The following is a 27532-nucleotide window of genomic DNA, read 5'->3' on the forward strand; positions in this document are numbered from 1 at the left end:
TATGAGTTGAAACATTTATTTAAACAGAAATTCCAAACCACTCCACCCTTTAACCTTTCAAAGAAAGACAACGACAAACTAGTTTTCAGCCAGAGTGTCAGAGCAGGCATAAGTTGTGTTCCACTACAACAACTCAGTAGCAATACTAGCAGGAGACCAACACATATGGAGCTAGCACTGCAAGAAGGGGAGAAGGAAAAAGGGTTTGAAACTGCTCGAAGGCACTTCTGCCTGCCTGCCTTTCTGTTTTCAGCCCAAGACAAAGGTGCTACCTTTAAACTGCTTTTTTTTGTTGCATAGCTGGCTGGTGTGAAATCTGTGGTCTGTAACAGGCACAACCTGGATAGCGTGAATCCTCTAAGGCACATATGAGATTGTGGAGCACAGGGCATCCTCTGTCAGGTGCCCTAATCCTCCACTAGATCCAAGGGGAATCCAGTCTGTGCACCTAGCTTCCCAACTGCAGAGCATTGAGAAATGAGGATAGCAGTGCACTGCAGGAGAGCGACTCTCATCAGCTTGGTGCTTGCTTATTGGACATGGCTCAGGCTCAACTTTTCAGTCCTCAAAGGCACTGTTGCATGTGACCAACGACCCTCAAGCCGGGACCCTGACCTGAGAACTGGCTCCAACGCACGTGGGGGAAAGGAGAGCAGAGTCACAAGGGCAAACAAGCCTGGCTGTACCAAGGCACCTGATTCTCACCGCCTCCCAGGAGGGCTCTCCTCCTGCCCTGCTTCTGGCAGCAATGGACAGGCACACTGGAACAATTCTTGCCCTGGACACTGCATTGGGAAGACAGCACTTGACTCAGCTCCCATATACTAGCAAATAGGCACCAAAGAAGTATTTAAGGAGCATTCTGTTACGAGCAAATGGTTTGGCATCCACCTCTAGAGACAAATGGGGAATGCTGGATTCCCCGGAATAGTCACTCAAAAGAAGTCTGTCAGAGGTGATGCGATATTCACCTCCAGTAGACCTAAGGCAATTCTAGTAACATGCCATCGATTGGGATCATTTAAGCCTGATGAAATCATAACCCCACTCTCACAGCAAAGGTGAGAGGAACTTAGGACTCCTTGGAGGCACCAAGTAAGGCAGGGGAGGCTAGCTGCCCCCAGGGATCCTACCAATCCCATAAGCTTTACTTCAAAGTCAGTTTGCTAATAAATTTAAGGGGAATAAAATTAACCTCATTCTCAAACAGAAAATTAATAAATCTTGAGCATCAGACCATGCCTCTTCCCATCTCCAATTTTCTTGGGAAAACTTCTCACTTCTTGAAAGAAGGTGAATTCCAGACTGAGATTTGTTCATTCATGGTCTTTAGGGAAGGCTACATCCTGAGACCACAGCAGTAGTGACCTATTCTGGGTAGGAAATGGCATTCCAGCTTCATCAGAACACTGAGTGGAAAAACACGGATTTTTCCCACACCCACACAGAGTGTAGGCACAGAGACTGAGCAGAAGAGAAGCCAAGCAGGGAGCAGCTACAGGCTTATGCCAAGAAACCAGAAACTCTGGCACCCAAACCAAGTTGAACAGCTGGAGCAAGAAGTGGGTAACTTAGTCTGAGGCCCAGATGCTTGGCATCTGGTTGGGAGACAGGTGGTCTGAAACCAAGAACTACAGATCCAATCTCAGACAGTCCCCACTACTGCTACAGGAAACACTGGATTCACTCATCTTGGTGCATTGCCTGGAAGTTGGAAAGCCCTCGGCACCCAGAATAAAGCCTCCAAACTCTGTCTATACAGACCAGTGAACGCAGCCATATGGCCAGAAGCTATGCCTCGAGGCCAGGGACATGCTGTCTACTATGATCTCCCTAAGAGGAACATCTCCACTGCCTCCAGAATGATACATTCGCTGGTCCCTCTGCGCCTGGGCAGAGGGAAGCAGCCTCACCGCCAGGGCCTTACCATGTGGTAAGGAGAGGATCCTAGTCCTTCACCCCTCTGAAGTGAAGGTGGCGAGTCTTAGGGCTCAGCCAGCTTCAGTACAGAACATGTTTCCTCCTCTCCTCTAGAGATGCAGTGATGAATACTGGGGTCCCAAAGGCAGCTCCCAGGAAACAATGAAACAATGAAAGGGCCACAAGCTGCTGCTGGAGCCATCGCCATAATGGGGCCGTTCTGCCTCACGTGCGGAACTGACAGATAAGGTACAAAGAGGAGCTGCTGCTGCTTCAATCACTGAGCTGGCCTAGAGCTCAAGGGCCCTCCCCCTCTCAAACTCACTCCTAGTTCATATCAAACGTACATGGGTGCTGCTCTGGAGCCTCCGGCCTCGCTCCTTGTCCGCGAGTGACCTGACGCCAGAAAAGCCGCTCTCTGCATTCGGTTAGTGTGCTGTGAAGTTAGATGGATCCCAGTGGGCTCAGGAGACTAGAGGTTGGAGCGGCACGAGTCCGTTCCCAGGAGACACCAGGAATCTGAATCCACGTCAGGTTTCGGATCCACTTCCATCTCCTCTTTGGTTGTCTGTGTTCCTTTGGAATGAACCTTCACCTGCCAAAATACACAGCAGTTACCCAAACAGTGCCAGCACTAGCTGCACAGCAGCTAGAAGCTGCACAAGGCCTAGTTTGTGTTCTCCACAGCCATTAGTTACTCTTTGCAACGTATGACTGGCCATCCCTTCTCATCAAGAGAATTAAAGGGAAATCCCAGGTCCCTCAAAGAGTGGGCCATCCTCAGAGGAAACTCTTCTTGGCTTCATTCCTGTTTTGCTACTATCAGAGCCTGCATCAGCAGCTTATACAAGAAACAGGCATCTTTCTTAGTCCCACCAAATTCTATTCTGATAGAGATGGCTGTTAAGTTAAGAGTTACTCTCTTCTGCATAGCCTCCACCATCTGCTGGAGCATGGTGAGCCCTGAGCATGGATGTGCACCCAGATGACAGATTCTCACCTGCTGCATTTCCTCCATCCTCCTGCAGAACCGCTGGAGTTGGGCACTCAGACGAATGGTTTCCTGCTGCAGCTTCTTCTGATCATCCAGACACTGTAAAACCAGGCCTCGGAGGTGTGTCACCTCCACTTGCAGATCACTGCACATGCAGCTTGCACCAGGAGATGCATCCTTCCCTTCACCACATGGTAAGGCTGGACTCAGGCAAGTAGGCTGCAGAGACATGGAAGGAAGTCAGGCCAGGTTTGAGTGCAAGGCCAGGAGCTGTATACGCCACAAGAAAAAAAACATACCCAGAGTGTTATCCCAGCTTGTTCCCTGACTTGGCAAATTTCTAGCAGGCAAGGTCAAAAAGATACTTCTCCTTCTGTCCTCTGTACAAAGCCACTAGCTTCCACCTTTTCCTAGGAAGGCTGCTCCTATCCTCCTAGCACCAAAATCCATACAGTTTACTCCCATTTCCCTAAGCGTAGGATCTTGGGACAGAAAACTCCTACACTTAGGTAGTCTCACAGGTTGTAATTTCTCATTGATATTCTATATCAATTCTTCTTCATATCTCACAAGAAATTCGGCTTTCTAAATTTCTGTGTTCGGCGAGGCTTCTGAGCCCTCAGCTTCTCTTTTTTTCCAATTGCATTATACATATTTTCCCACAGAACTGATCTCATTACTTTAAATCTGACCAAGAATCAGCTTTGTATTCCCAAAAAAACCCTTGAGAATTTTTCTCTTTGCAGCATCATCTCTGATTATCACCAGCCCTCTTTTCCTCATCCAGATGAATTAGGCCTATCCAACAGTCTCTTCTCAGCTCTTCCCATAATTCAAACATTGCCATTTATGGTCCCCAAGAGATTTTAGCCAAGCATTCACTTTGGTAACATTACCCAGGGCTCCGTTTTGGGCTTGTTTGATCCAACAGGTTCCTCAGAGGCCACTTTGAGTCCTTGAAGTTTCTGGTAAGGAAGAGTCTCCTTCTCAGGCTCTGAAGATGCCATGCTCAGAGGAAAGGGGCTGTCAGGCATGGGGATGAATTCAGCATTCTCCAGCTCCTGGATACACAAAAGCAGCTCTCTCAGGCCTACCAACTTCCTGCAGGTCATTTCATCTTCTCAGTCGATGCACCAACACCCTCTTGTGGCTAAACAGGCAGCAAAGCCTTAAGGGCTCTGTGCAACATGGCTCAAAGAACCTACCAGAGTATCCCTCAAAGGTGGAAGGGGCCACCCAGCTCTCCCAGCCTAGATCCCCATTTTAAGGCATTTCTGAGAAGCCACATTACCTTCCGCAGCCAGCCAGGGCAGGAGCTGCTGTCAGCGCTGTTGCCTCCCTTAGCTTCTGCAGTGCTGATCCAGCCCCCCAACTCACGATCTGCTTCCATGGTTCCCCGAAAGCCTCCACTGGGATTGGGGGTTTCTGCTTCCTGTTCATTATCCTCTTCCTCTCCTCCCCCAGTTGTGCAGCTCTGAGGCACTAGCAAACAAAAGGGAAAACTTTATACTTTTCCCACCTCTGCTATTCCTGTTGCAAACGCCAGACGGAGCAGAGAAGATGCATACATTTGTACTGTACAGCCATGGTGAGAGCACATGCTAGCATTATTTCCCTCAGCAGTTTAGCTCCTAACACTCCCTGCAGGCCTCTCCACAAGGGCTTGTGTGCAGCAGTCTTTTGCAGTTTCTTGGCCCCAGCCCTCCCAGAGGTTCAAGAAACTGGACTCCATCTCTCCAGCAACTAGAGCCCCTTCTTATATCGGTTCCCTTCAGTGAATTCCTCTCAGCTATTCCTTGTTAAATTGAAGTTCCTCAACAACAAAGGCCTCTCTGCACCCATGTTGTTTCTCCTCTGTTTCAGTTGTTGCTTCCTCGGGTTTGGGCCATCCCTTCCCGTGCATGGCACCAACTAGATTTACTAGATTTCTTCCCTTTGAGCTCTTCTGTGGGGCCTTTCAAACACAGAGAAACTGTGCTGCAGGACCAAACTTCCTCCACTCAAACTAATCACTGAGTGGACTTAAACCAGAGTTCCTCAGGGCAGGTTACTTACCAGTACCAATGGACAGACCACTGCTGTTGGATCGTATTGTTTTGGAGTTCAACACCTTTTCTGCAAGGAGAGAAGCATGCTTTCAGTTAGAGTGCCACACAGAAAGCAGGATAACCCCTACAAAGCCAGTGTTGCAGGCCCATGGCTCAGAGCAGCTTGCCACATTTCCCCCAGAAATTTGGCCTGTTCTCAGGCAAGATTTATACTCTCCCGGCAAAAGAATTTATCATCATAAACAGGAACCCAAAACTACATCCTAAATTTACACTTACCAACAATGATGATGGTGTGCCAGCCACGGCATGACAGGTCTGGAACATGATGCAATGATCCAAATATTGGCCGAGGCCACGAGGTACAAATATCTGAGCCATGAGTTCTCTCAGTTGAGGTCATTGCCAGACGCCCGTTCCCGCCATTACCCCAAGCAAAGATATGGTTGTCTGAGGAGAGAGAAATTCAGGGGCTCAATTCCCTCCCTCCTTCTCAGCCTGCAGTTGCTGTAAGGATCAGTCTTTCTGCTGTAACTGCTATCCCAAAGTATCTAATCCCCCAGCTCCATTTTGACAGTGGGAGAACAAACCAGTAACAAACCTAACAGGCAGGCACCAAGTCATACTTTGCAGCCTTAGGGACAGCAAATACTTGGGGGTGCATGGGGGTGATTAACAAGGCCAGACAGCCCCAGTCCAGGAGGATTTCTTTATTTTAGGGCTGTGCTGTGGGGCTGGTAAACGAAATGATCAGTGGGAGCCAGTTAACCCCTCTGCAGATTAAGTTTAAAGTAACTCAGTGCAACTTGCTAAAGAGCCACTCACCGTCAGTAGCAGCTATGGTGAATTCATCTCCACATGAAACCCTGATCACCTGCTTACCCCCCAAGGGGCCTCCCAGCAGGTTTATTCCCAGGTGCTTCTTATAGTCCCCAACACCAAGCTGTCCACACTTGTTGGAGCCGAAGGTCAGCAGGCGGCCTCGCTCTGCAAGGAGGAAGGAGGAGATGGTCACAGTGAGGGCCCAAGTCTGCAAGCAGCCATGAGACAGAGCACAAGCAGCAACAGGAATGGCTCTGCTGAGCAGCCAGCCAGGCTGGAAGGGGACAGTGCCAACCAAAAGGAATGGGAAGCTTGGAAACACCTCCCCAGTTCCTTTTCCCGCTGCTTCCCTTTTCTGATGCTGGGGGTTTGGGACTCCTCACAGTTCTCTGACTGATGTGGCTTAGGCAAAGCCTAAGTTCATCACAAATGATTCCTTTGCTAGCCCAGAGGTTAATACTTCCCAAAACATTTTTTTTTTTGTCCCCTTTAAAAAAACAGGAAGGCTGACATTGCTGCTTCAGCTGGCCAGGAAACAAGACTGCTGAGAAACAGGAATCCTGAGTTCCTGGAGCAGGCATGAACCTTGCTAGCAAGAGCAAAATCCCCAGTGCCAAGGGCCGGGCTGAAAGGGCAAAGTTGATGTAATGTAATTCAGCAACCAGCATTCAGTTCTTACTGCACAAGGCTCTCACCATCAATAGAAGCTGTGTGTGTCTTCCCTGGAGAAATGGTACGGATCTTGTAGAAGGACAGCTGCTTGGCCAAAGTGAGGGAAGTGGCATATGGCACCTCACAGTATGTCTGACAAAAGATGTGGGTAAGTACAGAGTGAAAAAATCACACATTCATCAGCTAAGACCTATTCAAGCAAGCCCACGTCTGATCACAATATTAAACCTCAAGTTTAGGTTTAATGGACCTGAAGTCTAGGTTTTAGGACCTAAAGACAGTCCTAAAACAAGTACGATAAAAACCTGCCAGAATCCATATCACTGGATAAATCACCAGAGCAGCTCACTCTGTTTCACTACCTCAGATCTGACATAAGCCCACAGGGCAGACAGAAAACTGAGGAACTAATTGTCCCTTCCCACAATCCCAAAATCCATTGTCTTGACTGGAATTAAAGCATTGGCACAAAGCTAATGAACACTTTGTCACAGAACTTCCATTTCCCCATATACTACTGACTGCTGGGAGCTGGAGCCAGGCATCCAAACACACTCACATCATGATTGATTATCCCTGCTGTGCACTGATTCAGGCCCAGCTTGTTGAACTCGTTGAGTCCACATGCCAAGACTTTGCCTGTCTGGGTAAGCAGGAAAGTTCCATCACAGCCACAGTGAACGGACACAATGTTTAAGGTCTTCGGAACATCCACCTAGGTGGAAGAAATACATCCTAAGAAAATAAAAATCTAAACACCTATTACACGGAAGCTGGCAAATGGAAAACAAATGTGGGTAGAACAGTCGCACAGCTAGTCTGGACATTATCAATAGCCAACATAGTTACTTTGAATGAAGGTGTAAGAATACCATAAAGTCTGTAGCATATGGAAACTCTGGTCACAATGCAGATATTCAAGGCAGACACCAGTGACCAGCACAGGAACCTAAAATATGATGCATAGGCAACCTGGCCAGATGGGCTCCACAAACAGCAAACCCAGTTAGGTGAGTAGGACTGGGTTTGTGTCTGTGCCATGTGGGTGTGATACTGTGTGATCACAGCTATTTGGCTTCCAGGCACATCCTTATTTGCTTCTAACCCCCAGTGGGTTGGAATACTGCAGTTACCTCAGCACTGTATTTCAAGAGGGTTTTACTTTCAACTAATCTTTAACTCATTATATTACATTCAAAGACTTGCAGTAGTTGCACTGCTGTGAGTTTCCTCTACAGACCCAAGGTAAGCCATTTGATATTTCTCATTATGATTTCTACAACATTGGGCTGGCATTTCCAGTTCCATCAAGGAAATCAGAGCAATGAAGCTCTAAGCTATGATGCTGTCTGGTTTGTGAGTGGTATGACTCTGCCGTGATCGCTAGGAGAGAAATGAAGCAAAATGAAGTGAGGAAGCAAAGTTAAAACCCTAGGAATTCTATAATGTCTCAGAAAAAACACCTGAGCCCCAGAGAGATAGTATTTCCAAACAGCAACTAATTTGGATTTATGCCCTCGCAGATTTTGAGAAGCAGTCACAGCCCTACCTTCTGAGGGGTGTAATGATCTTCTTCTGAATCCAAGCCCAAGCGTCCTGCATCAATGAAAACACTGCAGTTAAAATGGCCTCCCCAGGTGCCCATATCTAAGAACTGGTACTGTCTCTCCACAGTCCCAAAACAATCTCCCTACAGAACTAGAATCTCCCTGCTCCCCTACATGTGTCATCACCCACCAACCCTCAAGGGAATCCACCCCCACTCACAGAACCATTGGGAAGCCAAGTGGCACCTTAGAGCTTTCCAGAGTAAAGTCCTAAGGCTTCAGTCTCCAGTTCCCCATTCTTACAAGGAAAGAAATTTCCAAAGAAACTATGTTTTTTGCCCCCAGGGTATATACCAGGCAGCCCTTACCCAGGCCCTGCACTGCACACCTGCACCAGGCCACTTTCCAGCAGGCATGTCCCAGTGCCTTTAGGGATCAGGGAGACTCTACCTACCGTACTCTCCACAGCCCCACGTGTAGACTTCTCTGTTCCTGGTCAGCACTGCCACATGGTTATCTCCACATGAGACCTGCTCCACAGCATTGGTAAGAAAGAAATCCAGCTGCAGGGGCTCAAGCACTTCAGAGCCATAAGCCTTGTCAACGCCAATGCATCCATAATAGTCTGAGCCAAAGGCATACACCTGGCCCTCATCTGAAGGACATAAGGGAAGCTTGGTCAGCACACAGGGCTCGTGTTAGGCTGCATATCAACCTCTTAGGACATGGTCAGAGCAACTCCTTTTCTGCAATCATCCTCTTTAGTGCAGAAGAATGTCATCAGGAGACTATAAAGTCCTTTCTTGTTCATGTTAAGATGGATCTTATGTGACAACCTGTAGCTACCTCAGTGCCAAAAACCCTTTGTTTGAACCGGCCAATTTCTTTAACAGTAGCCCACAAATTGATTCTGTGGCCACCTAAGTCACTCCTTCCTCAAAATGACCACCTGAGCTAGTCTCTGCCAAATTTCTGCCTTTTCAGCACTGGAAAAATAAGCTTTTTGAGAATAATTTCCATGGGTAAAGCAGAGTCAGATTCTTCTATAACAGACAACACCACACCTAACACATCCTTTAAAGTATGAGCAGTGTTAGAACTAGAGACAGCTACCAGATGTCAAGCATTCTGAAATAAACAGCAAATCCTAGATACACATTCTTTTTCATCACTGGGTGATTCTTTCCCCATACAGTTCAAAAAGAGTTTCACACATATCTACATTCTCGACCTCAGGCTTCACTATCTTTAGTGTGAGCATGAATGGAGGCAACACATGCACTGGTAAAAGCAGAAACTCTTTACAGACACGTGGATTTGTGGTCAACACTCAGCTTTATCATCAAAAAGGAGCACATCCTTAGCAAAATCCCACCCTTCTTGGGAGTCAATATCTTTCTCTGTGTAATAAAGCTGACCAATCTCAAATGCTGAGATACAATCTATCCCAAATGTAGTAATGTTGGTACTATCCTCATATTGAGGAATGAGTAACATACAGGGCTTTCTCCTTTGTGCATGAAGCAGCTTTGCTAATCTCATGGTGAAGGCAAACACCTCCAACAGCTCAGCAAAGTGACAGGACTTGTCAATGCCTACACATCCTTAATAGCTGACCCAAAGGAGTTCCAGCTCTCACCTGTGATGCACACTGTGAAGTCATCTCCACAGGACACCTGGCGAATGGCTTTGCCCTGAAGCTTCTCTACGTGCTTTGGCTGCCGGTAGGAAGCTCTGTCTCCATGTCCCAGCTGTCCATGCAACTTGGTGCCCCCCTGCATATTCTGCAAGACAGAAACACCTGGTGAGGTTACATTCCCAGAATCCCAGAGATGGTGTCAATAGTTAATAGTAAACAACAGAAGCAAACAACAGAAGACTGCAAGGAGCAAGAGAAAATATGTTCTGCCTGCCCTTGGGAAGAGACTGCCATCTCTGTGCATTCAGCAGGCAACAATCTCAGTGGCAGCACAGACTTTCTGGCATAATGCACTAACAAGGAGGGATCCAGTCTCAGGTCAGCACCTGGTGAGGAATCCCTGCTCCTTCCTCATCTGCCAGGCTACAGAATCTGCTCCCTGCTGCAGGACTGAAATTCATCCTTCAGCTTTCTGAACTACTTTTCTAAATCCTAATGTCTGCAAAAAAATGCACACTGTGAAACAAATGTCTTTGACGTGGCTTGACATAGCAATTATACAGGAAAATTATACAAAAGAAGTACTGTTGAAACGAAAACTATTAATAGCCAGCTGAAAGTCTTTAGTGGTTGTTCTTGCAGGAACATCCAGCAAATAACTCCAGGTTGGTCTCCTCCTATTTGGATCTCTTTCCTTTCTTACTGACTTCTAACCTGTTTTAACAGATTCTATATAATCAATATAAAAACCCATGGAAGCCAGGAAATTACCTCCATGTGACTGACCATCTCAATCTGAGAAGACAGAATTCAATTGTTTAAAATGCATTATATGCTTACATTTTTTATTTACTTTAAACTATTCTAGAATTTCCACTCATCATAAAAGGCAGAGCTGTTTAGCATGAGATCCCTCTGCTTTCAGATGGAAGTTGCCTTGCAGATGACAACTGTATTACAAAAAGGTCACTCATCCCACCCATTCTGATCTTGAAAAACCTCCTCGAAAATACAAAAACTGAGAATCACTAAGTCTCCACTGCACGTCTAGTAGTCAGGAACAGAATGAAGAGATGTTTGACTCAGTGTTTGGGCCTAAAAGACCACCATCTACAAACCTCAAGTGCACAGCAAGTCTCCAAGACACTTCCTGTCACAACGGAAAATGTCTGCCAGAAACACCCTTGCCTTGGGAGACTTGTGCCAGCCCCAAACCAGATGGCCTCAGTGTCCACTGCAGTCAGAATTCTCCCTTCCCAAGCCTCCTGCCCATCTGATTCAAAGAGGCTCGCGAACGGTCAGCAGTAAATGTGAAAACCCTCTCCCACTCTGACAGGCTTCCTGCAACTTGTCTCACTTACCACCCAAGTGTAGAGCTCCTTCTCCACCGTCACCACAGCGAAGTGAGTGTTACCAGCACACACCTGGCGGGCACTGCAGCCACTTTTGATGGCATCCAGCTTCTGGGGGGTGGACTTACCACCACCCCAAACATACACCTCACTAGTGCGTGAAGTCACCACGGCAATGGGAGCCTCGTTCACAGTACTTGACCTGCACAACACCCCCCCCACAAAACACACATGCTTTCATGAGTTTGCCTTCCCTGTCATCACCCATTTTCCTGCTTTTGTCTAGCAGTTTCCTCTTCACAACCATTCATGGTTTTTATTTTCAAAAATAAAATTCAAAATAAAAATCAAATTCTATCTGATAAATAACAGACAACCAGCTATAGATGTCACAGAAGCTAACTGCTTCTCAGAGCACCCCTGCTTACAGGCTTGCTGGGAACTGTGCTGAAGCTCTGCTATATCAGGTTTTATAGAAGATATTTATTTTAATGTAATATTCATCATTCAGACAGTCATATTCCTCCTGCTGAACAGAATCTGTGTGAAAGAGATGTACATTACAACTCAGATATGTAGGCTGCAAAGATGACACCTCAGTAGGACAGATTAGAGCTGGATGGTACCTGCTGAGGTACAGCTCCAGCCATACAAATAAATAGGATATAAAAGGCAGAGTAAAACACAGGACAAGAAGCATGCAACTGCTGGGTCAAACTTCTAGCATTCAGGGATCTTTTAAACGACACTGTTCCATTAAGGTTGTCACAGGCTAACACTCTCAGTTCCTCTCTGGGGAGCTGTTCTCTCCACACTTCCTTTCAAACACATGTCTAAATAATTACCTTGGTCGCTTATTTGGCCCATTAAGCAGCGTGACTTTCTCCTCCATCTCCCTGCCAAGGGAGAAAAAGGATTTTAGGAAACAACAACATTGCTCTATGCAATTTACTGACAAGCAGCACACACAAACTCTTTTCCTTTCCAACAAAATGCTTCTGCCTCTTGGAGGAAGCATGGCAGCTGTTCACCAGCTCGCAGCAATAGACAGTAAGTAGGGCAGAAGTAATGCAGCACACAGCTAACAAACTTCTAGAAGAGCTGAGGACAACAAACTATGTCTGCATGAAAATGCAGCCAACCAATACCCATATTGCAGAATAATAACCTTAAAAGGCTAAATATTATCAGGATCTGGGCTTTTACCAATGCCTATAGTGAGACAAAACTCAAACTCTGCTGATCACCAAGCAAAAGAGTATTGCTATAAAGGACTAAGTCTGCTGTTCTCAAATAAACAAATGCGGAATAAAACCAGCCCAGAATTACTGTCCACCTTTCATGACAAGATAGTGTGTGCAGGCTGATGGTCAAACTAAGCTAACATGGGCCACTATCAATGCAAGTCTCTGTCAAAGAGGGAGGCAACAAAAGGAAAAAGTGGGGGTCTCTATACTGAATGATCCATATATTTTGAATATATATATCCAAAATGGCTTTTTTCCAGTGACTGCAAGAGGATCTCTGTGACTCTCGTTCACAGAAATTTGAAGGGTAAAAAGAAGTATTCCTCAAAGAGTCTCAGAATGGAATACTTCAAGGTTCTCAACACAACAGCTTCTAAGGATGCAGAGACCTTTCCCATGCACCAACAGAACATCAGATCAGAAGACAAGACTGCAAAAATGCACTTTCCCCCTAAAGAAAATGAAGTACTTAAATATCTGCCTCACATCAGTCTAAATTCACTTAAGGAGGTTGCTATGAAAGCATAAACACCACCAGTCTGCACAAACCCTCCTGTTTTCCCTCTCAGCCATCTAGGTTTTCAGGCAAGACCATCTGATTACCTCCTGCGTTTGCTGAGAAGGGGACGTTCAAGCAATTCATCTGCAGTGGGTCTCTTTTCTGGGTCCTGAAAGAAGGAAGCTACAAGTAATTCTCTGAGAAATACTCATCATCTACAACAAAATCTGACAACAAAATCTTGGGTCAGAAGACCTCATTAAAGCCTGCATGGACTACCTTCCTTGACTGTCTTCAGAAGGGAAAGGAATTAATTCAAACATTTAGAATGAATAGGGATAAATACTACAGATGTGCAGGAGGGACTTGCATGCTCCAAAGGAATTAATACTATGTTTGCGTTCAATAAATTAATTCCTCACAGAAAGCCAGAGCCCTAACTGTACTGAGCATCTCAACTGTACTAAGATTATGCTACTACCTCCACAGCACTGCATTAAAAAAAAATTGCTTCTGCCAGCCCACTAAATACCTGTGATCAGAGTAAACCCAGCACACCTCTAGAGCCTGCAGGACTGAGACAAAGCTTTCAGAGAACTGGAGAAAACCCAATCTTAGTGACGCCTCAGGCCTCACAAAAATTACCCGGCATCAACAGCTCATTCCCCTTCACCCCAAATTCCATGTCTGAGACAGTTGGGAATGGGTATCTGAAAGCTATGAAGTATTTCACCAACCTGATCAAGGCAGGAGTTCACCATCTGGATCAGCTCCCAGGAGTAGACAGTGGAATCAACCTCCATGGCACGATTTCCCTGTACAATCTTCACACAAAGGTTCAAGGGATTCTAGGCAGAAACCAGAAACCAGTCATAATGGAACCAAAATGGACAACGTGTCCAATGGGGAGAGATGCTATAGGCCACCACTATTCTCTTCCTCCATCTCTGATCAGGACCACACCCCTCTTCTTCCCTGCCTAGCAGGTTCTCCAGAAATCCAATAAGAATTCCTGCAGAAATGGTACCTCTGATAGGTAGGACTTGGCAACATCCAGCTTTTCACCAAATTCTCTAAAAGGGCAGGGAGATCAGGCTTCTCTTTGCATGAAATCTCCTATGTGGCACATTGCCATTAAACACAGCACAGCAGCAAAGTTGCTGGGAACTCGAGAGCCATGACTGGAGAAAGTCAGGAAATGGTGGTATTTTCACATCTTCTCTTTCAGGGTTACAAAGTCTTGCCTACAACAACTAGCAGCTTTTCCCATCATATGGCACAAACTAGCAAATCACATGTGTCAACCAGCAATGCTCCTTTCACCCTCCCCTATGCCAGCTTGACCAGACTTCTCTTGCAGCCAAGTTTTGAGAAACAGGATTAGGTCCTATGAAATATGAAGGCCGGAACCTTTTGCTACAGAATGCTACACAGAAAATTCACAGCTAGTAATGCTAAAAGAGCAAAAAGATTACACAGTCACAAACCACCTCCTTGCAGTGCAAAGGACACTTTGTTCACAACCAAGATACAAATTAGCACAGTCAGTATTCTGCATCTAGTAAACATGGGCTGCAGACAAGAGGGGGTTTGGCAAGAGCCAGGGAGGATGCTGTATGAAGGCAGAAGGGAAATCTACACAAAGGGTAAGGGGAATCATGCAGACATTTTCTCTGGCTATAGCTGTCACTCTCAGGCCACTGTTTTTTAATTAGCGGATTTAAACAACAAAGAAAGAAAAACATGACTGGAAAAAGCTATGAGCTGAGTGTGAATCTTAGGACAATAAAAAATAAGGTTATTCAGTCCATACTGGTTTGCAGACTTACAGTAGCATCAAAGGTCCTCTTCAGAGTAAGCAGCTCAAAGATGACACAGCCCACAGCCCAAATATCTGATTTGAAGTTGTATTTCACACCCTGGCAGAGTTCTGGTGACATGTAATATGGAGTTCCCACCAGCTAGGAAAAAAAAAAAAATGAAAAATCAGAAATGACTTAGCAGTTTTCAGTTCAGGAACTCTGTATCCATTCTGTTCACACACGACAGAGATAGACACAGCACTGAAGTGACAGACCTCCCTAATGTGCTGGAGGGATGGGAACAGTAAACACACTTTTTATCCTGTTATCCCCAAACATGTCTGGCCCTGAGCTTCCTAAAAGATCCTAAACACCTCTCTTCTCATGTACCTGATGTGGTACATACTTCTCGCTAAAGTAATAGTCACAAAAGCACAGCAAGGGCTTTCCCCTCTCTTAAATATACATCATTTAGAAGTAATCAGGGCCTTATGTACTGACCAGGCATATGGAAACCATCACATGAGGCTGAAGAAAAAAATGATCTAGCAAAGCTTCCAAATACAGATGCCAGACCTTAGCTGTGGAGCCACACTGATCACAGGATAGTGCCAGGACAAAGGCTGCTCTGTCTCAAACGAAAATAAGGGTTCCTTTTGGGTCAGTACATAGAAAGCTGGCTTGAGTCCCACCCAAAAGGCTTTCACTTCAGAAGTGGACTTTCCTGAACAATTCTTTTGTTTAGAACAAACACCCCCACCACATAAAAATCCAAACCCCTGCACATAAAAACAAAGGCTTCCCAGGTACTGCAGAAGCAGTGGCTTAGCTCAAAGTCACAACAAGGAGACACAGAACAAACATGATAAAAGATGTAAGAATGCAGCTTCCAGATGAATGGAGCTCACTACTTAGAAAGAAACTAGACAGCAAAACAAAGTAAGAGAGAATTTAGAAAAAGGAGAAATATTTATAGATGACCTCTTTTCAACTCCCTCAGCAAAGCTCCAAGGAGCTTTACAAAGCCTGCCCTTCATGAGGCTCTGCAAGTACACTGGATACCTAATGGGCACATTGAGAGTGTGCCATCTCCCTCCCATTTCCTGTCACAGAGCCTGACCGCTGCAGAGGTACACGAGTCCCTGCCATTGGAAGGTTTATAAGCCCTCAGATTCTGAATATCACATAAGAGAACTAGGACACTGCACCTAAACCTTTCTTAAGCAAAGGATATTCTAGGCTTTCTGTAAGACAGATGTATTTTCTGCATCTTCTTTGGTAAATGGTAGAAAATGATTAATTAAGAAATCAGTGTTTAGTAAGAAAGATGTGAACATTCTACAAAATCACAATTTGACTGCTACAATTACAAATACTGATAATAACATGTTTTGCCCTCATTTCCCAAAAAATTACTTCCAGTCTGCACTGATCATTAGGTTACAAATCAAGCAACTAGACCAGAGCATAGCCAGCATGTAAAAATCAAAATATGGTTGAAGGCATGTAGTTCAAAATTTTTCATACGGGAAAAAGGAAAAAACAATGTTTGCAAGTCTCATAGGTATAGATGAATACAGACAACACAGGCAAAAACAAACCTGGAAATTCACAGCACAGACCAAACTGCCTCTGAAAGTCAGAAGGCCATGAAAAGTGTGACAAAACAGAAGTGGCTCTACTGCAGCCCAGCCTAGTGAAGGCTTTATGCAGCAGCCTTGAGTTCCCACTTACAGTGGAACTGCACAATAGTGCTCATGCTCTGGAAGGGACTGGCAAGTATTTAACTACACATCCTAACAGAACACCAACGCCTGGCATTAAATTGAATGATACAGGCTGGTAAGAGGAAGTGTGAGCTGGCTTGTGTCCCAAACTATAATAAAGGCTTTAGCAGACAGGAACTTCAGACAATGTCTCCTTTTCCAAGCCTAACAGTCACCACAGAAATTAATGGAGCTGAGAAATCCAAACTGAACCTTTCAGGTGCCAGCAATATAGCTTACCCGGTGTCATAACTGGCTGCAAAAACACTTTCTGGCAGGGTCTGGAACAAGGCCAAGCTTGACAGCCTTCTAGTAAAATTAATCTCTCCTACAAAGCTTTGTCCCCCTTCAGGAACATTACCAATAAGCCATACATCTGGTTACCATAAGAAACACAAGTGCCTTTCTTGCTTCTTCACAATTTGGTTCAGAGCCTGAATATTAATGAGATTTGAGACATGCCTGTGGCACAGTGCAATGTCAGGCACACACATCCAAGCTATCTCAGATCCACCTGAGGCAAAATTTACCTGTTAGCATAGCAGCATGACAAAATTAGTGTAATTTGATAAGTTGGCCTTAACTAGCCCAGAGGGAGAACATTGGTCTGATGTGACTATAATGCTGTCTCTGTCCTAGTGGCACCTATCTTTAGTCTGCTGCTGCTTTCCAGAGAGACAGAGCTCTGAAAGGTAACCTGGGAGCAAGGATAACTGTAGGGTGCAACACATCAGCAAATATGGCAAAGTTAGTGAGACAAAGTTAGGAAGTAAAGTTGTAGCAAAGTGGGTGTCAGTCTCCAAGTAATAAGTGACAGGACAAGGAAAAAGGCCCCAGGTTGCACCAGAGGAGGTTTACATAAAATACTAGGAAAAAATTCTTCACTGAAAGGGTCAGACATTGGAACAAGATGCCCAAGAAAGCAGTTGAGTCACCATCTCTGGAAGTGTTCAAAAAAACCCGTGGATGCAGCACTTGGGGACATGGCTTAGTGATGAACACAGCAGTGCTGGGTTAACAGTTGGACTAAATGATCTTAGATGTCTTTTCCAGCCTTAATTCTATGATACCATAACACTGAAGGAAACTGAGGGGTGAGGGAAAGGAAAGTAACAGAAAACAAGCAGCAAGAATGTACAGCATCCCTGGTCTTCTGCAAGACATGCAGAGATGAAAGAAAAACACAACTCAGTTTGCCCACAAAGATGGCAGATACTCACAGTCTCAGCCATAGAGTACTCAGAGTTCAGCTTCTTTGCCAACCCATAGTCTCCCAATTTAATCAGGTTTGCCTTGGTTAGAAAGATATTTAATGTCTTTATGTCTCTGAAATGAGAAAAAGAAACTCAAACACTTGAATACGATTACAGATGTCAGTTTTTCACAGATTACTATATTTTCACCCTAAAATGAGCTACTTGCTACTCTGCCAGGACTCTGTCACACACACATACACAGAGTTCTCCAAAGGCAATTTTGCCCCAAGTACCAGGGCAGTAACTGCAGCTATCCATATTTTATCACATTCCCACACAAACACAACACAGTTGCAAAAGCTCAGGCTCAGACACCTATGTAAAGGCCACAGATCAAAGATAGTTCTTTCCCCCCCTCTCAGTTTCTTCTCGTATGAAGGTCATTGAGCAGGTCTTATTTTTGCTAGTTTTATAAATAGACCCAAGCCAAGAGACACTGAGCTCACTAAAAACATAAGTGTAAGTATGAATATGTATATATGCAAATATAAACACATACACGGAGGGTGTGAAACAGATGCCACTCTAGAGCTTAAGCATAATGTCCTTATCATGAGTTGGCTGGCCTGATTGAGAAGGCTTTAGCCTAGGTTTGAAGGGGGAAGGAGATAAGAGCAGGCTGGTTAGAGAGGAGCCTCTGGGCTGCAGGCCAGTGTTGGGGGTGAAATCCATAGCCCAGGTGAAGTGCATCCACACCAACGCACACAGCGTGGGTAACAAACAGGAGGTCCTGGAGGCCACTGTGCAGCAGGGAAGCTGTGACACAGTTGCTATCATGGAAATGTGCTGTGTGCACCACTGGAGTGCTGCAGTGCAGCTCTTCATTAGGGACAGACAAGCAAGGACAGGCAGTGGAGTGCCTCTGAAAGTCAGGGAGCGTTTCGACTGCACAGAGCCCAGGGTTAGGGACAATATGGCTTGGTGCCTGTGGGTGAGAATCAGGGAGAGGATCACCCAACCACGATGAAGAGCGAGATGAGATCCCATAAGTAGCTGGCTGATGTTTCATGATCACTAGTTTTTGTGGGAGATTTTACCCTGCTGCGTGTCTGCTGGAAACTCAGCACAGCAGAGAGGAGGCAGTCTAGGAGGTTCCTGGAGGATGGATGTGGAGATAACTTCCTGACACATCTGGTTAGAAAGCCTCCTGGTGCAGCACCTGCTGTTTCTGAACAGAGAAGGGCTGGTGGGAGATGTGGTAGTTTGTTGGTGGTAGCAACCACAAAATGACAGTTTTCAGTTCTTGGTGAAGTAAGGAAGGGAGTCAACAAAACCTCCAGACCTTGGAGTTCTGGAGGGCAGAACTGGTCTTTTCAGGACACTGGTTCAGACAGACCCTTAGGAAACTGATCTTAAAAATCAAGGGGTCTAGGAAGGCTGGACATACTTTAGGAAGGAAATTTTAGAGATGCAGGAGCAGGCTGTTGGAGAAGCTGGCAGCCCATGGCTTGTGTAAATGCACTCTTTGCTGGGTTAAAAACTGCCCGGGTGGCCGGGCACAGAGCGTGGTGGTGATGGGTGCCACATCCAGTTGTCAATCAGTAATCAGTGGGGCTCCCCAGGGCACAGTGCTGAGCCAGTCCTGTTTAATATCTTTAACAATATTTTGAATGAGGGGATTGAGTGCACCTTCAGTCAGTTTGCCGACAGCACCAAGCTGGGCAGGAGTGGAGATGGGTTGGGACAGTAGGGTAGGCTCTAGAGTGGGATCTAGACAGGCTAGATCAGTGGGCTGAGGCCAATTGTAGAGGTTCAGTAAGGTGAAATGTCAAGTCCTGCACTTGGGCCACAATGACCCCTGCAGTGCTACAGGCTGGTTGTAAAGCTGCCCAGCAGAAAAGGACTTGGAGATGCTGGCTGACAGCAGCTGAACATGAGCCAGTGTGTGCCCAGGTCACCAAGAAGGCCAGTGGCATCCTGGCCAGTATCAGAAGAAGCATGTCCAGCAGGGCCGGGGCAGGGATTGCTCCCCTATACTCAGCACTGGCGAGGCCACACTTCAAGTCCAATTCTGGGCCCCTCACTGCATGAAAGACATTGAGGGGCTGGAGTGTGTCCAGAGAAGGGCAACACAGCTGATGAAGGGTCTGGAGCACAAGTCTGATGAGAACAGAACCAACTGAGGGAGCTGGGGGTCTTTAGCCTGGAGAAAAGGAGGATCAGGGGAGAACTTTTCACTCTCTACCACTGCCTGAAAGGAGGTTGCAGCAAGATAGGGGTCAGTCTCTTTTCCAAGGTAACTGGTGGCAGTTGCCACAAGAGGAAATTGCCTCAGAACACACCAGGAGAAGTTCAGGTTGGATATCAGAAGAATTTCTTCATTGAAAGGGTTGTTAAGCATTGGAATGGGCTGTCCACAGAAGTGGCAGTACCACCATCTCTGGAAGTGTTCAAGAAACAGCTAGACATGGCACTTAGTGCTATGGTTTAGTTGACATGGTGGTGTTCAGTTGGACTCTTGAGATCTGGGAGGTCTTTTTCAATTTTATGATACCATGATTCTATGTACTATGCCCAAGAGATCGAAAGGCTGATGGCCACAAAAATGCTGAACTCCAAAACTGGTAGAAAACACCCTCTCAGATAGAGTAATCAGTGTGTAGTTTCACAGATCAACACAAGAGGCTGGAAATAGAGAGGAAGCCCCCACAGCATAATATGCTTTTCATGGCTAACACTTCTTAACACCCACTTTTCCTAACATACCATCAACAACTTCCCAGTGTTGATCAGGAAAACATCAAAGCAGCACTTTGCATTCATTCACTTGGGGCATGGCAAAGTCCTGGCTCATTCTGACAATGTCTGCAGCAGAAGAAAAATCACTGCAAACATTTAAATAATTGTTCAATTTGTTATTATGGGAGGATTTGGGGCCACACATGTTCAGAGGTGGTAAGCAGGAAATCACTGCAAAGCAGGACAGACATGGCATCTGCTTCACTACTTTGGCACTACTTTGCTGAGTGTAGGCTACCAACCCCTCATTAGCAAGGCTCACCAATTACTAAAGATTCAGAATGGCAGCAGCCAGGATGTTATCCTACAGAAAACATCCTCACACAGACATGCCCATAAATTAGTGCAGCACATGATCTAACTGTGCTGGAAGTGGCTGTCTACATGTGCAGTACTCCCCAGAACATCACAGCCTTCTTGAAACACACATAAGACATTAAAGTTACTGCTCCCAAACAGAAAAGGGCAACAGAAAATGGTAATTAGCTACACATTAAAATCTCAGAATAACTGTCAAAATTACAACTACAAGCTAACAGACTGTACTAGCTCCTTAAGTAACAGGCCAAAGAAGCAAGATGCAGACAAATGGAGGACAAATCTTCACATAGGTTATATTAGAGCAACGTACAAATGCAAAGTCCTCATCACCATTAGCCTCCAGGAATTACAGAGTGATGTACACATTGGCTTGCAGCTATTAACTGTGGAACAGGTCAGAAGTACCTTTGGCCTGTGGTAAACGCTCTTCCTACCCACTTTAACAAACATCATTTATGTGCTATCGCAGTAAAGGGCAAGTTCACTTCCTTCCTATGTGGATAAACTCTTTGTTCACACAGCTGCAGTTGCAACTTCAAATATGAGATTTCCTGCACATTTATCACAAGGCGATTTCAAGCCCAATACAAAAGGGATTCTTAACATCTAGGAGATCCTATTACACTGTGGAGACAAGCTCGGTGCTTGCTTCATACAAAGAAGTGAAGGAGTTCTTCACTGACCCCCATGAACTGCACTGGCTACCTCAGCTTTCTGCGTGCCACACTTACCTGTGAAGAATTCCAGCTCGATGAATGCAGCTCACAGCTGATGCAATTTGAAAGAGATACCAAACCACCATCTGCACAGGTAGGAATAAAAGCATAATGTGAGGCTCCAAAAAAATTTTAAAACCACAAAACCCTACACGTCCCTGGCACAGTGAGGCACAGCAAGATGGCCTGGCCACACCATTTAGATGCCCTTTCAGAAGTATGAAAATTTTAGAATTTTCTGGTTTGGAAATCTCTAAAAAAGATATTTCAATAGGTAGATTGTTCTACTTCCATTCATAGCATCTGTCCTGACAAGCATTACAGATCCAATAAGTTAAAAGACTTCAGAATGACAACTAATGACCACTTTGGAAACATCTACTGCCGTGCTTTCCAAAATATGAATTGGGACCATTAAATACTCTCCATGTGCCGGAAAGCCTTAGAAGTCACTACATAAAACAAGTAAGTGTAATCATTACTCAGCTCGGCACGCAGTGAAAGCAGACAGCAAAAAGTAAGTTTAAATAAAATAAAGACAGAAAAAGAAATAAGTAAGATAGATTCAAGGAAATTATTTGGAAAAAAAAAAACCTACAAAATTGTTAAGAAGGGAGAGAAATAGAGGGCCCACTAGGAAGAAACACAGAAAGAGGTTTAAAAGTTAAATGTTTGCCAAGATGATAAGGCGAAGAAAGCCAGCTCTCTTTCACTATTCCTCCCTTGGAATTATATACCGCTCATAGACAGTTAAAAAGGAAAATAAGACATTTCAGATAGTCCATAAATGCTTGCAATATTGAACGAGGAGGATACCAGCCCCCAAGTAAACACAGAAATGCCCCACCATCACAATGAAAAAAAATTGTAGAAATACTCAAATAATCCTACAGATCTCCAGAACATTAGGCCAGCCCCACTGATCCCTCAAACCACTCCAAATTACCTCTTCTTCAAATAACTTGTCTTTCTGTCGCAGAATCTTATCGTAGAGGTTCCCTCCTGTAATTAAGAGTGAGTGAGAAAGACAGAGATGTTCATCTTAGTTAATGGCAGCAGTTACTCTGCTCAAGTGCTGCTGGGAATACTCAAACCTCCTAAGATATCTGATCAATCACTACAGCTCTCTCACAGCATTCTTCACTTAAACTTGTCAGGCATGCACAAAATTAAGTTCCTCTTCTATCTAAGAACTTCAGTGGTGTATTTAAGCCTAAGCAGAGACAATTCTCTAACACCACCCTTTAATACTCTCTGAAAAGCAAACCAGTAAGCTCAGCCAGCAGTCCCTACTTTTTAATTTATTTTTTAAGTGTTTCTTGGGGTATGTAAATATGTATTAGCTGTACACCAAATCACATGAGATTGTCCTGTTCAGCATTATACATACAAATAATACATTAAAAAAGAGAAAAAAACCAATTTTTAAGTCAGAGTAGTCCCTGAAAGCACAACTTACTGTCTTTCCCTACCTACTGCCTCTGGACTGGCCTCTCCTTTATCTGCCTTGCCAAATACACTGGTGCAGAATTCACAAAGCACAAGCCTGAAATCAGCAGAAATCTTTGGTGCAACCCATGACTTCAAGAGAGCAGACTGAGAATAAAGGAGAACTAAAAGAAATGATGCTGAGGGCTGCAGGTATTTAAACTCCCAGTCAGATCAGCACCCAAACAGTAAATCCCAAAACTCTGATCACCTCCCGTTGTTATTCCAATTCCCTATAATCATATATTATATATATTTCTTCTCATTCAGCCTTGCTGTAATGTAACTACTCAGCATTTCTTTTTTCTGCCTTATGTTCACATTTACAAATTAGCTACAAACCACTCTTCACACTCACAATTTAACCAAAGTATTCACTTCTGCCTCTTCTTATGAATGTCTTTTCTAACCATTCAAACCATTCAAAAAAAAAACATTCAAAAAAAAAATCAGTTTTTTAGTCAATTGTGTTTTTCATCTCTCTTTTTTTCCCATCTTTTTTGCAGCTTTTCTGAACCAAAGAGCAACATGATAGATACTACATTGCCAAAATCCAACCCAAGGAGACAAGCCAACTCTTGACTCATATAACCAATACCTCTATGCACACACACAAAAACCAAATTAATTTTGTATCTACTCACATCTAACCTTCCAACATAGGTTATTCTCTTTTCAGTTACTGTACTTTATAGGATATTTCTTCCCAAATGTATTTCATTTGTATTCATTGATGTTATCCCATGGTAAATCCAAGTCTTACAGTACCATGATGTACACATGGAACTAAAGGCAAACAAATCAATAGCTTGCCTTCCTCCTCTGTAAAATAGGGGCAACATTTACTGAAATTAGAAATTCTTCTCTAGATCTTCAGAAGAGACAAGCCAATTAAACAGCAAAACCTTTGGATTCTGAGAAGTGTCTGACAGTGACTAGTCCAGCTTTACTTTAAAAATTACTCACAAATTATCTTGGGCTTGTACACTGTATAAAAAAAAAGCCAAAGAAACAACTATATATGCATTGGCACAACCATTTAGTGGAAGTCCAAACAAGATTTCCTCTTTCTCATGTCCCTTGTTCTCTACCATTCAGACACATTCAGGCAACACCAGCTATACACTCATCCCTTGGTTATCACCCCAAAGCCAACAGAGGCATTTACAAATGTGCACAGACATCAAGACTATGCAGCTTTTCTCTGTGCCCTCCAACAAATTTATCATGGCCTCAAGCATGCAGTCTTTTCAGGGCAAGTAAGTAATTGACACAAAGAGAGAACCCCTAAGATAAAAGGTGTTTCAAAGAGCTAACATTCCCCTATGCTTGCACTGCACTCCATCCTCCATAAGAACAAAAAGCAGAGAAGAAAAACCAGCTCTGGCCAAGCTGCCAGCCAGGGTGTCTGCCACCATTCTGAAAGACCTTGCACAACTCTGTTGTGCTCTCCAACCTATTCCAGTGAAAGCAATCTGCTGTATAAGGTGATGACAACACAACTATACCCTTTTCCAGAAAAGTTTCTGCCGATGAGCCAAGACTTAATGCAAGCCCTATGCAAACACCAGATACTTTGCCTGGGGAGCTGTCCCACTTACCCAAAGAGGAGCCACACTGCAGTTCTAGGCATGTATCCTGTTCCAGCAGTGTAAGCTCTGTATGGGCTCATCTTCTGCCATCTAAGAGCAGCTGCTCGTCACAACCTCATTGCAAATCCTTCTATCACTCCATCCGAGCCAGGACTGCCTTCCCTGCCAACTCCAAACACCATCATCTGAGCTACTCTTGGGCAGAATTTTAAAACTTTCTCCACCACCAGAAGGACCAGGTTTGTTGTTTGGGGCTTTTTAATAGTAAATGTAAAAGCTGAAAGCAGAAATCAGGAAAAATACCTGACTGCAGTGTACCATGACATTTTTAAGCTCTGATTTGTAACTGCCAAATGATAAACCTATTTAAGTGACAGCACTGAAAAAACAGTACTCTGTACTGGTAGAAATGGCCAGAGTGTCTCCCGGTCTTTTCCCACTACCCTAAAAGAACACAGCAAGGTGCACTGGAAGTGTTTATCACCAATAATCCATTCCTTTCAGTGCACCAGCCATTCAGAAAACTCAAGAAATCATCAACTGCATAGACTGCCTCCTAGACTAACTACTGGGCTTCTTTTTTTAGCACCTGAGAGACAAATCAGAAGGGTTCTCAGTCTCTTCTTCAGGAGCTATGCAGCAGAATTCATCGCCACCCCTTTGCTCTCCAGACAACACCCCAGGAACACTTGCTGCAGGTTCTGCGGGAGGGTGACCCAGACACATGGCAGCTGCCTGCTCATAAACGGGAGTAGGGATCTCACCATTACAGTACTCCAGCTCAATCAGGAGTGTGGTGTTATCCATGAAATGATTGTAGTATGCAATGATGTTCTCATGCTGCAACAGGGCCAGGATAACAATTTCGTTCAAAGCATCACGACGCTCCTTTTCTGACAGCCGGGTCAGGTCCACCTCTTTCCACACTACAAGAGAGTCATCCTGAAACACAAAAACAATCTTTCAATTAAAAACACACTCTAATGAAGAGAACGGTATGTGCCTTTATAGCAGGGAATTAAAATACCAGGAAAAGTAAAAGGCTTTCCTGTCTCTTACAGATTTCAGACAAATATTCCTCACAACTTAAGTTTTGAGGTTTGTAGTTTGTCATTAGAAATAGTAATGGCCTGAAGCCATCTTGCTAGGTAGCCAACACTCACTCTGGGGAAAAAAAAACGAAACCAAAACACCAAACCAAGGGAAAGACACAAGGTTTGTTTTATTTCAATAAAGACTAAACTTACTCCTGTTTAATAAAGGGAGAACATTGTACTTTTAATGCTGTAACTGTAGGATAGTGTACAAGAGCATAAGCTGTTACAAATATTCAAAGGGAAAAGCCTAAAGAGAAAATAAAACCCCTCCAAAACAAACCAATAAGGAAACCAGAATGAATCTAGATTTAGTTTGCCCTTGTTAGGCCCACACACGTTGTCAGCCATACTACAAGTGATCTCTCAAGGGAACAGTGTTCACTTATACCTGCTCAAGCCATGGCACCTCAAGGTGGCCAGAAAAAAACTGAAGAACTTTCCTTTTGGAACTAAATCAACCGTTTTTATTTGACAGCCACTAAAACCACAACTACAATTGAACTGGATAGTATTAAAAGAGTTGGGAGCAACGGGAGGACTGGCTTCTAATCCAGTCTCCCTGATTACACTGAAATGCTGAGCATGTGAGAGAGTTACCTGTATGAGATGACCCCATGTCCTCTGTAACTGGAACAAAACACAGAAACATGAGTAGTCTACTAGCGTCGGAAGAACCTCCACATCTCCCTGCCAAACTTCAGGACACCCAGAGATTGGCAGTGCCCAAGCGTTACAAAACCCAGACCCTACACCCCCGGACACTGAGGGCTGAAGTTGTCACTTCGCATCCGGGCTGTTCCCAGAGCGGTGCCGGGGGATGTCACCCTGGGGGCTGTCAGTGTCACCCTGGGGGCTGTCAGTGTCACTCCAGAGGCCAAGCCCCGCTGCGGCTCGTCGGGCACCGGCGCCTTCGAGCACCGGCCCCGGGCGACCGCCCCTCCCGGAGCGGCGCCGGGGCCTCTCGGCGGGGGCGGCGGAACGGAGCCCTTCTCCCGCCGCCGGGGCCGCCCACCTACCTCGGTGCGGCGGTACAGAGTGGCCTCGCCGAAGGCGCCGCGGCCCAGGGTGCGGATGGGGATGTAGTGCAGCTCCTCCTGCTCGCCGGGCACGCCGCCGCCGCCGCGGGAGCCGCCCCTGCCCGAGGACTCGTTGCCGAAGTCGGAGCTGATGGAGTCGCAGTGCCGCTCGTACTCGCCCAGCGACATGGCGATGGCGGCCCCGCTCGGCCCGGCGCTCCCTCAGCGCGGCCCCGCGGGCTCCATGTCGGCTCCCGACGCCGACCCGGAACCGCTTCCCGCCGCTGCCGCCGCCGCGACCTCCGCGCTCCCGCCCCGCCGGGCCCGGCCCCCGCCCCGCCCGCCGCCGGGCTCGGGGCGCACGGAGCCGCCGCTGTGCGCCAAGTCACTGCCCAAGGAGAGAAGCGTCCAACGCTAGGTTCCTAGGAAGCTTTTAGGAATAAAAACCTGTCTGAAGTAACCGATTTATATTTAAAAAATAATTACTGCTTCTTATTGTACAGATGTTTTTTTGGTTTTTTTTTTTGCATAATATACATTATTGAAAAATAATTGACACAAGAGAGAACATAGACATGGATAAACACCACGACTGTACCCCAAACACAATGATCTGCTGGAGTAGTGAGAGCACTTGCAGTGGATACACATTTCACACTGTTAATAAAGCATAGCCATCTTCCTCTCTGTGCCACTCAGTTCATGGATTCTTGCTCTGACAAAGAAATAAACTAAAAGCTTCATAAATCTTAGAGCTGAAGCTGCAATTGCTTCTCTGTCATGAAGAAGTATTTGCAATCCTAATCTTAGCTTTGTGATTCATTTTCTTCACAAATGATGCACACCATCATAATTTCAATGTTTTATTTTCAAGGTTCTGCAGTCACAACTACAGGTGAGATCAAGACAGGTGATCCAATGCTTACAAGAGACCTCAGGAGCTGAAGCACAAAGCCCTAAACCCAAGCACAACAGAACTCAGCTCTTATTTCACTACTT

At 45.2% G+C, this 27532-nt stretch overlaps 1 protein-coding gene across 2 annotated transcripts; it reads right to left on the reverse strand.

Annotated features, from left to right (window-relative positions):
* On the reverse strand, nucleotides 1-26814 carry NEK9 (NIMA related kinase 9). Of its 2 annotated transcripts, XM_059850002.1 has the most exons (23): nucleotides 26534-26814; nucleotides 26115-26144; nucleotides 25185-25362; nucleotides 22287-22342; nucleotides 21356-21426; nucleotides 17529-17634; nucleotides 14570-14701; nucleotides 13478-13588; nucleotides 12845-12909; nucleotides 11840-11890; nucleotides 11004-11196; nucleotides 9643-9787; nucleotides 8458-8658; nucleotides 8006-8052; nucleotides 7016-7171; nucleotides 6480-6588; nucleotides 5788-5949; nucleotides 5242-5412; nucleotides 4970-5029; nucleotides 4206-4396; nucleotides 3811-3975; nucleotides 2921-3133; nucleotides 1-2515 (listed from the first exon to the last, which is right to left on the reverse strand). In XM_059850002.1, the coding sequence occupies exons 1-23, from the start codon at nucleotides 26720-26722 to the stop codon at nucleotides 2393-2395; spliced, it is 2925 nt and encodes a 974-aa protein (XP_059705985.1). In that variant the 5' UTR covers nucleotides 26723-26814; the 3' UTR covers nucleotides 1-2392. The 2 variants fall into 2 exon arrangements, with proteins under 2 accessions (XP_059705985.1, XP_059705986.1); XM_059850003.1 differs by lacking the exon at nucleotides 26115-26144.
* Between the last annotated feature and the right edge of the window lie 718 nt (nucleotides 26815-27532).

Source organism: Haemorhous mexicanus, chromosome 6 (assembly GCF_027477595.1).
Source record: "Haemorhous mexicanus isolate bHaeMex1 chromosome 6, bHaeMex1.pri, whole genome shotgun sequence".
NCBI classification, from domain to species: Eukaryota; Metazoa; Chordata; class Aves; order Passeriformes; family Fringillidae; genus Haemorhous; species Haemorhous mexicanus.

Excerpts from the sequence above, each read along its gene's own strand:
- NEK9 (XM_059850002.1), bottom strand. The coding sequence starts at position 26,722 with ATGTCGCTGGGCGAGTACGAGCGGCACTGCGACTCCATCAGCTCCGAC. Across the intron at positions 13,589-14,569 it reads AGAGGACCTTTGATGCTACT|AATCCCTTGAACCTTTGTGT; the intron begins GTAAGTCTGCAA and ends GTTTCTGCCTAG. Across the intron at positions 8,659-9,642 it reads CTTCACAGTGTGCATCACAG|ATGAGGGCCAGGTGTATGCC; the intron begins GTGAGAGCTGGA and ends TATGTCCTTCAG.